This window comes from Helianthus annuus, chromosome 9, assembly GCF_002127325.2.
Source record: "Helianthus annuus cultivar XRQ/B chromosome 9, HanXRQr2.0-SUNRISE, whole genome shotgun sequence".
NCBI lineage: Eukaryota > Viridiplantae > Streptophyta > Magnoliopsida > Asterales > Asteraceae > Helianthus > Helianthus annuus.
The window spans coordinates 76,494,457-76,505,080 of NC_035441.2; the positions used below are offsets into that span (position 1 = coordinate 76,494,457).

Genomic DNA, 10,624 nt, shown 5'->3' on the forward strand with positions numbered 1-10,624 from the left:
ATCATAAGTCCCTCATTTTATATCGACTTAATCGCCGAGGCCAATGGCGAGCGGGTCATTAGTTAATAGCGCTATTAGGTTTAACAAACCTCACACCGTGCCAGTCGGACGGGCGTGTACTAATGGACTATGGCAAACCATCAGTGATGATAGACACTGATGTAGGGCACAACTTACTTGCGTAGTAGTCGATATCATACGGTCTAGTGGTTCACATAGGGAAGCCCCCACTAATCATGAACAGGGTATCGGTAATAGAGAATGAACTGGTTAAACTTTCTTTCAACTACGGGGTAACCCCCACGGCAATTACGCCAACGAAAGACAAACCACGTTTTCAGAAAACAACTTAAAACTAAACAACCATACGTGAACTCACTCAACTTTGTTGTTGACTCGTTGTTACATGCCTTACAGGTCGTTAAATGCTTGGAGCTTACACGAGAAGAAGGAGTCGTTGTGGGATACGGACTGTCATGTTCCGTAATAAACCCTTAATCCTTATGAACTTATTAAACTTGCGTTTTGAACTTTAACTTATAAACTATGGACTTATATTTTGGACTTTACGTTTATGCTTTCGCTGTTTAAATTAAAACTTGGTTAACTAGCTTTTGGTCACCAATCGTATTGTGGTTGGCTTTAATTACTTAAATACGTAGTTCAGTATGATTGGTGGCTCGATCCTGGTCATGTCACACCTCCAAGCGGTAGTACTCCGCATGGTGGATTTTGGGGGTGTGACAGATTGGTATCAGAGCCATTGGTTATAGTGAACTGGGTTTTAAAAAGGGGAAAAGCTTTTTGATAAAACCAGACTATAACCTGTACAGTGCTCAACGATCCGCAACGACGCTTCGCTCCACGTGCAAGACTCAACGTTTTAGGTAATATGGTATATGTTTTATTGCCTACTTGCTAGATTACATAGAACTTTGTTCATGGTATGCTTAGATGCACATAACCACTATTGCATGAGAACACTTGTGTGCTTACTCTCTTTTGTCCTCGCACTTTTCGCGAACCTCTCTCACTTATGTTACTTTTGCTATGAAGATCATGGCTGGACGTATTAACATGACTCAAGCCCAGTTGACGGCTCTCATTAACGAACAAGTTGCTGCGGCACTTGCAGCTGCACAAGCAGGAGGTATACCCTGCAGTCGTAACTCACACTAGGATTCTTAGATCCTACACTCCTTGACCAACTCTTGTGTTTAACCTTGTCCTGTTCTTATACACAACAGGTCAACACGCTCAGCCACCTGTTTGCACTTTCAAGAATTTCATGGACTGTCGTCCTAGCACGTTTACTGGCACTGAAGGAGCAGTTGGACTCCTCCATTGGTTTGAAAAGCTCGAGTCAGTATTTGAGATGTGTGAATGCCCTGAGGCTCGCAGGGTGAAGTACGCCACCGGTACCCTAGAAGGCATTGCGCTGACTTGGTGGAACGCGCAAGTTCAGATTTTAGGGTTGGCAGCTGCTAACGCCACCCCTTGGAATGATTTTAAGGAACTCATCAAATGGGAATACTGCACACGTGATGACATCCACAAGTTGGAAGTGGATCTCTTTCATCTGAAAATGATAGGGTCGGAAATTGAAGCTTATACGAAACGGTCAAACGAGCTGGCCATCTTGTGTCCAACTATGGTGGACCCTCCTATCAAACGCATTGAGTTGTATCTCAAAGGGCTAGCACCAGAAATCCAAAGCCATGTGACGTCGGCTAATCTTGATAACATCCAGGATATTCAACGTCTTGCTCATCGCCTCACCGATCAGGCAGTGGAACAGAACAGGCTGCCTAAACGTATCAGCGCTACTACTACCGCTACCACTTCAGCTACTCCTGCTACTCCCAGTGACAACAAGAGAAAATGGGAAGGGGATTCCAGCAAGGGTTCAGCTACAGTTCAGTCTCAGGTTCAGCAGCGAAAGACTGACAACTATCACAGCCCTGGTCAGCAATCTTCGGGTAATCAGGGACGGGGTGTATATCGAGGAAATCACCCAAGGTGCAACAATTGTAACAGACACCACAGTGGCCAGTGCAACAAGGGTCGTTGCCAGAGGTGTCTCAAGATGGGTCATGAGGCCAAGGATTGTAGGAGCCCACGGCCTGCAACTCAGGAACGCCAGCAGCAGCAGCAAACACCACAGAATCAGCAACAGGGCAACAAGGGATGTTTTCATTGTGGCGCTGAAGGTCACTTCAAGAGACACTGCCCCCAGCTAAACCGAAACCAGAACAACAACAATAACAATAATAATCAAGGCAATGGGAACAACAACGGGGGAAACAACAATGATGGGAACAACGGCGCTAGGGGTCGTGCATTTGTGCTGGGGCAGGGTGATGCCAGGAATGATCCTAACGTGGTTATGGGTAAGTTTCTTCTCGACGACTTTTATGTTACTGTTTTGTTTGATTCGGGTGCGGATACCAGTTATATGTCTCTGAAAGTTAGTCAAATGCTCAAGCGCACACCCACACTTTTGAACACTAAGCATATCGTAGAGTTAGCTAACGGTAAAAGTCTAGAGGCCACACACATAGTTCAGGGTTGTAATCTTATCCTCGCTGGTCAACTTTCTTTATCGATCTCATTCCTATAGCTCTGGGTAGTTTCGACATCGTCATTGGTATGGATTGGTTATCCCAACATCGAGCAGAGATCTTATGCAAGGAGAAGATTGTTCGTATTCCCCGTTCTGGTAAAGAACCTCTCGAAGTTCAAGGCGACAAGAGTGGTGCCGTGGTTGGCATCATCTCCTTCTTGAAGGCCCAGAAGTGTTTGCGAAAGGGTCACACTGCCATTTTGGCACTTGTTACAGACACATCAACGAAAGAGAGGAGATTAGAGGATATCCCAGTTGTACGTGATTTTCCTCAAGTGTTTCCTGAAGAAACCTGGTCTACTGCCTCATCGCCAGGTCGAATTCTAGATAGAACTAGCTCCTGGAGCAGCACCCATAGCTCGCGCACCGTATCGATTAGCTCCAATCGAACTGGAAGAACTGTCTAAGCAATTGCAAGAACTCTTGGATAAGGGTTTTATACGTCCTAGCTCTTCGCCTTTGTGACAACCCTCAAAATTCCATGTATTCCGTACAACTTATTAATGAAAATTAAACTGCTTAATGACTGTGCTGAATCATTTGACTGCTTTCTGATATCTGTGTTATACTTACATGTGTATGTTAACATACTAGTAGATATTATCTATTCGGAATGCGGTTCGGCCGTTCTTTTGGAGCATTATTCGGAGTGGTATGCAAACGAATGCGTGGAGTGATAATTGGTGTCATTTGAGTCCTCTTAGGTCTTTTATAACACCAAGACATATTGCGAACGCGGGTTTTAATCTTCAATCTACGGTGGCAGAGTTACTTGATGAGAATGGGCAATGGAAATGGCCCCAAGCATGGTATGATATTTACCCGGTTCTGATTGGGTTAACTGTTAATCAACAGAACTCCCAGTTAGCGGATCAAATGGTTTGGAAGGACTTGGATGGTCATGATCAGCACTTTAGCTCATTGGAAGTGTGGCACACCTTACCGACACGTGACATTCCAGTTAAGTGGGCTAGCATGATTTGGTTTAGTCAATGTATCCCGAGACACTCATTCCATCTTTGGTTGGTGATAAAAAACAAGCTCAAGACACAAGATCGGTTGGCGGTTTGGGAAGCGGGCAGCGAAACAAACCGAAGACTCATGTGTTGTCCCCTTTGTAAGCATGGTACGGATTCTAGAGATCACTTATTTTTCATGTGTAGTTTTGCTTCACAAGTCTGGTCAAACATAAGGATGCTGGTAGATATGGATAACGTTAACGACTCGTGGACCTCTGTTGCGGATTGGATGGAACACAACTCGGAATCCAAAAGTTTGAAGCACATCATGTGTAAGCTAGTGATAGTGGCGTCATCTTACTACATATGGAAAGAGCGGAATAATCGGCTTTTCACGTCTACGGAGTGTACGACTAAACAGGTGACCGAGAAAATCAAAAACATTGTCCGGCTTCGGCTAATGGGCTTCGAATATAGGGGTGATGTGGATTATCGACGGACTCTTACAAAGTGGCAGATCCTATGTAGGGCATCGGATGAAGACCCAGGCTAAGGAAGATGCTTAGTGTTTATCGTTTGTAGTAATTGTTTGTTTTGGTAGTGTTTGGGCTTTGTGTCGTGTTTGGTTGAACGTCTGTTGCTGGTCTTGTTTTTCTTGCTGTCCTAGTCTTGGTATGCCAAGTCTAGTTGCGTGTGCTATGTCAGGCACATGATTTGTTCTTATTGGTTATTTATAAAATTTACCGGGGTAACCCTTTACCCAAGAAAAAAAACATACTAGTAGTATACAGAAAAGTTACTAAATAGTCTGTTATGCTTTCCTGAGTGTTGAAAATTAATTGTGTTACAAAAATATATATATAAGACGCCTTACGGAACAATTAAACAATTTAACGGAACAGTATCCGACCGAACAACCGGGCATTACCTGGGACACCAAAATATGCAAGAAAAATTGTTTAATTATTTCTTGGCTAGTTATGATCCCGTACACCATAACACCCACTAAATTCTCTGGTAACTAACATATGTAGCTAAATACATGGATATGAAATATTTACCAACTATCATGAAAACTTACAATTAACCCCCCCCCATGCCCATTTACGGTCACCATGGACCCACCCCCATATCCCACTAGATCTTCATTCTAATATTTTATTAGATTACTTGCTTGTTGGATGTTGTTTTTACTTGGTGTTTAACCCTAGCTCTCTCTCCTTTTTGGCGATTTTTTGCTCATCATGAATCCTTGGTTTTTCTTTGTGATCTGATGTATAACAGTCTGTGATTAGAATCTTGTGTATTCAAAATTCTATAACGAACTCGTTAGCATTAGGGATAAATCCAAAACTAGGTTATCTTTCTGTTTCTTTCAAATCGTCGGCCTTGTTCTTCAATTCGAAACCCTGATTTATTAAGCTAGTTGTTGTTGATTGCGGTTAACTGAGATTAACTTAGCTAGATTGATAACATTGGTTTAATCGATTAAGGGAAATAGATTGAAAATAGGGTTTTAAAGGATTAGGGTTTCCTGTCTTCTTGCTCGTAGTTTATCTGGAGTGCTTGTTGTTTTGCGTGCATGGTTGTTTAGTTTTCTGTTTAATGGAGAGAGTTGATGATTCTGATTTGGCTGATCGTTCCAAGTTGAATGATGGAGATGTTCATGATCGTGGGAAACTTCCTAACTTGAACAAGGGGTTTGCGAATAGGGTGTTGAAGATTGATGGTAATACTCGGCTGCCGCGAAGGGGAATTGTTCAGAATATACAATCGGAACCGAAGAAAATCAATGTGATTGATGAATTAATAAAGATTACGGAGCCGGTGCTGGATGCTAATCTGGGTCAGGGAATGTCGGCTACGGATGAAACTGGGAACAAGAATGCGGATTTGATTAAACCTAAATCTTACGCGGATTCGGTGAAAAATCATAATGTTCAGCAGGTGAATTTCAGATCTCTTGCTTGTTCGGTGCAGCATGAGGATTGTGATATTGTTCTTCCTGTGGAATCTGTTCGGGTCGTGCAGGATAAGTTAGCGAATACAGTGTATGGATACTTTTTGGGTGACCGTATTGCATATCCTGTGGTTGATTATTTTGTCAAGGTTAACAGGAAAAAGTTTGGTCTGCAGAAGTCAATGATGAACGCAAATGGCTTTTTCTTTTTTAAGTTCGAAGACCATAAAGGGATGTTGGATGCTTTAGCTGCTGGTCCGTGGATTATTAGGTCGCAACCGTTTTTCCTTCAAGAATGGACACCAACTACAAAGTTAGAGAAGAAGGAGGTTAAGAAAGTTCAAGGTTGGGTTAAAGTTCATGAAGTTCCGATTGCTGCATATACGGAAGACGGGCTGAGTATGATTGCGACTGCCATAGGTGAGCCGAAAATGCTTGACTCGTATACTACGTCTATGTGTGTAGATAATTGGGGTAGGAGTAGCTTTGCACGTGCTCTTATTGAGGTGACAGCGGACAAAGAGCTTAAAGAAAAAATAACTATGGCTATCCCCAACCTGAGTGGTGATGGATTTATGAAGGAAACGATGTATGTTGAATACGAATGGAATCCTTTAAGATGCTCGTCATGTTGTGTCTTCGGTCACTCTAATGACTCTTGTCCTAAGAATCCGAAACCTGCTATTCAGAAAGGTGGTAAGTTACCAGGTAATCAAGGTAGATCTCAAACGAAGGCTAATCCTAGAGTTGATGATGATGGCTATATGGGAGTGCATAACAAGAAAGTGGCCAGGAAAACGGGTATAAAATATTCCTAAACCGAAACCGAAATTTGAGTATAGACCGATTTCTAACAGTCGAAAAGCTGATTTGAAACTTAAGTCAGCTGGCCCGAATTTTCAATCCTCAAACCCATTTGATGTTTTAAATTCGGTTGAAGCGGATGAAGGGCAAAGTAGTAAACAGCATAATGGGGATGGGTTTGACGACTCTGATGATGAGGAGGTGATAGAAGTATATAACGAGACGAATGATTTTCTGGTGGGGGATTCCTCCAAACCGAGAGACACTAAAGGGGCAAGCACTCCTTCTCCAATGGTTACTGATGGTTAGTCTGGCTACTTGGAATATTAGGGGGTTGAACCGCCCTCTAAAGCAAAAGGAGGTTCGTCAGGTGGTGAAGGAGAATGGTGTTAGTTTTTGTGCGGTCCTTGAGTCTCATGTTGAGATTAGTAAACTTGATAAAGTGTGCAATTCAGTTTTCCGTAATTGGGAGTGGGCGTCTAACGGTGGCCATTGTGACAAAGGAACTCGGATCATCATTGGATGGGACCCGGATGTGTTTGATATAATGGTTTTAGCTCAAACGTCTCAAGTGATACATGTTCAAATGATGATTAGAAGCGATAAAAAGGTTATCTTCTGTTCGATTGTTTATGCATCAAATTTCTATATTACTAGGAGAGAGTTGTGGAGCCACTTGGCTAGACATAAAATTCTGGTAGATAATAAACCTTGGGTTTTAATGGGGGATTTTAACTCCACTTTGAATTTGGAAGATAAATCTATGGGATCCTCTGGTATATCTACTAGTATGCGGGAGTTTCAAGAATGTGTTAATCATCTTCAAGTGGCGGATATTAAGAGCATAGGGTTCCACTTCACGTGGACTCAAAAGCCGAAGAAAGGGGTCGGTTTATTAAAGAAGATCGATAGGGCTATGAGTAACATTCAGTTTGTTAGTGATTACCCGGAAGCGGTTGCGATGTTTCAACCATATCGAGTCGCTGACCATTGCCCGTGCATTCTTAGAATTAACAAGATGGTAAAGAAAAAAGCTAGTTCTTTCAAGTTTGCAAATTTCTTGGTTCATAAACCGGGTTTTTTGGATGTTGTTAAGAGTAATTGGGACCTGACCATTTCGGGAGTGCACCAGTTTCGGCTGGTTAAAAAGCTTCGAGCCCTAAAGTCTCCTCTTAGATCTCTTTTGTTCAAACAGGGAAATCTTCATAAAAAGGTAGAAGAGTTACGTGGGAAATTGGATGTTATTCAAAGGGAAGTAGAGAGAGATCCCTTCAATGAAAATGCTAGACGTGAAGAAGTCATTGTTACTCGAATTTTCCAAGAAGCGTGTCTTGATGAGGAACGATTTTTAAAGCAAAAATCTAAAGTGGCTTTGTTAAGAGCGGGGGATGCTAACTCTAAATTTTTTCATTTGTCGCTTAAAACTAGAAACCATCGAACTCGTATTGAAGGTATTACTGATATAAATGGGATTTTTTGTGAAGGCCAGTCCGTTCCTGAGGCTTTTGTCAACTATTATGAGACGTTTTTAGGGTGTGAAGGTGATATCTCTTCGTTTTTGTCGCCGGAGATTTTTCAGAATCGTCTAAGTCAGAACGTTGCTGATGACATGATTCGTTCTATCACAGTGGAGGAGATCAAATCGGCTATGTTTGCTATTGGTAACGATAAAGCTCCGGGTCCTGATGGGTACACAGCGGCTTTTTTTAAGAGCTCATGGGAGATTGTTGGTACGGATGTTACGAATGCCGTTATGGATTTCTTTATTTCAGGACGGTTGCCCCAGGAGATAAATCATACACTTATTGTGCTTTTACCTAAAATGACTACCCCTGCTACGGTAAAGGATTTCCGTCCCATTGCTTGTTGCAATGTTATTTACAAGTGTATTAGTAAGATTCTGTCTGATCGGTTGAAGGTGGCCCTTAATGAGGTTGTCAGTATAAATCAATCTGCTTTTGTTCCTGGTAGGAAAATATCGGACAATATTCTTCTTACGCAGGAGTTAATGCATAATTATCATAAAGATTATGGGCCTCCTAGGTGTGCGTTTAAGGTTGACATCCAAAAAGCTTATGATACTGTGGATTGGAATTTTCTTGAAGATGTTTTACTGGGATTCGGGTTCAACCAGATGATGATAAAGTGGATTATGCTTTGCGTTTCTACTCCGTCATATTCAGTCTGTGTGAATGGTAGTGTCCATGGTTTCTTCAAGGGCAAACGTGGCCTCCGACAAGGAGATCCTATTTCTCCTTACCTTTTCACGTTGGTTATGGAAGTTTTGACGTGTAAGTTACAACAAGCCTCTTCTATTGATTCGTCTTTCAGATTCCGTAACAAGTGTCAACGTCAACGCATCATCAATCTTTGCTTTGCGGATGATTTGTTTCTGTTTGCTAGAGGGGATGTGAGATCGGCTACATGTATTATGAAGGCTCTCTCTCAATTCTCTCGTATGTCTGGCTTGATTCCGGATGTTCAAAAGAGTACCAGTTTCTTTTGTAATGTTCTGCAGCATGTCAAGGGGGCTATTCTAGGAATTATTCCCTTTGTGGAAGGTGAGTTACCAGTCAGGTATTTGGGGGTCCCGTTGATTTCGACTAGGCTCCTATACAAAGATTGTAGTATTTTAATTGAGAGATTGGAGAAGCGTATCTTAAATTGGAAGAATCGGCTCTTGTCTTTTGCGGGTAGAGTTCAGCTTATATTATATGTTTTATCCTCTATGCACATTTTTTGGGCCTCTGTGTTAATTCTGCCGGCTAGGGTTATCAAGGAGTTAGAAACAAAAATGAGGAATTTTTTGTGGTCGCAAGATGGTTCCTTTCAAAGAGGGAAAACTAAGGTTTCGTGGGATTCTATATGTAAGCCGAAATATGAAGGAGGCCTTGGGTTGCGAAGAATTCAAGATGTTAATAAAGCTCTTATGGTTTCGCATATATGGAGCATTATTACCAAGCGGGATTCTCTTTGGGTTCAATGGATCTATTCCAACAGGTTAAGGAATACTAAGTGTAGAATTCCTTCGGTATGCTGCTGGAGTTGGAGAAAAATTCTCCAGTTACGACCGATTATTAGGAATCATGTTTGGTCAAAGCTTGGTGATGGTGGGATGACATCCGCGTGGTATGACCGTTGGTGTGAGTGCGGGCCTTTAGCCAGTTTCATATCTCCTCGTATCATTCATGCAGCTGGGTTCTCTCTTCATGATTCGGTCAAGGATGTTTGGCGGAAGGTTCTTGGAAGTGGCCTACGGCTTGGCGGGATCTGTTTCCGGTTTTGATTCAACTTGATAACCTGCAACTTAACCCGAATAGTAGAGATAGATTTCTTTGGAAAGATGGTGATAAATCGTATGATCATTCGTCTGCGTGTGTGTGGCAATCTATCCGAGCTAGGGAGACGGAAGTAGACTGGGTGAATGTGGTATGGTTTTCTCAATGTATCCCTCGGCATGCTTTCCTTATGTGGCTCATCATGCGTAGGAAGCTTTTGACTCAGGATAAAATTCTACAATGGGATCTGACGAGAAGAAAGAACATGAACATGATGTGCTGCTTATTGTGTTTCGAAAATAATGACTCTCACGAGCATCTGTTTTTCGAATGTAAGTTCTCGACTCAGATTTGGTGCTCGGTTAGGGATAAGGTGAATATGGATACGGTTGACCCGAAGTGGATTGATGTGACGAATTGGCTCTTAGCTGGAGGTGCGTCTAAATCGGTTTTCAATTATTCAAGTCGTCTTATAGTGGCAGCTTCAGCGTATTACATTTGGCAAGAGCGAAATGCTAGACTGTTTAAAAATCAAACGAGACCTCCAGATATTATTACCTCTTTGATTCTTCAGACAGTTCGATACAAACTTATGGGAGCTAAATACAAGAAAATGGATAAAGTCAGACGCTTTCTACAGCTGTGGGATATTCATGATGACTCGATGCTTGACGACGCTAGCTAGTTGTTTATGATTGGTGTGTAGGTTGTTTGTTCTAGATTATTGTCTAGTGGGAGTTGAATTGTGAACTAGTTGTCTCGTTTTTTCTTGTGTTACTTTCATGGGGGGTTGTCCCATGTTAGAACTAGTATGGGCTTTCCATACTACTTGTTTTTATGCTTTTGTGAATATATAGAATCACCGGGGTAACCCTTTACCCAAAAAATAGATTACTTGCTTGTTTCAGTAGCCAAAATATGGGGGAAGAGATTATAAGTATGGAGCATAGGATTGCAATATCATTCCAAATCATTTCATATCTTCTCAAGATCACCACCA

The 10,624-nt window shown here is 42.0% G+C and overlaps 1 protein-coding gene across 1 annotated transcript; it reads left to right on the forward strand.

Moving 5' to 3' along the window:
* Window positions 1–9,826: 9,826 nt before the first annotated feature.
* On the forward strand, window positions 9,827–10,309 carry LOC110875972. The gene has a single exon (XM_022124160.1). It carries the CDS (start codon window positions 9,827–9,829, stop codon window positions 10,307–10,309), a length of 483 nt encoding a protein of 160 aa, XP_021979852.1.
* Window positions 10,310–10,624: the final 315 nt, after the last annotated feature.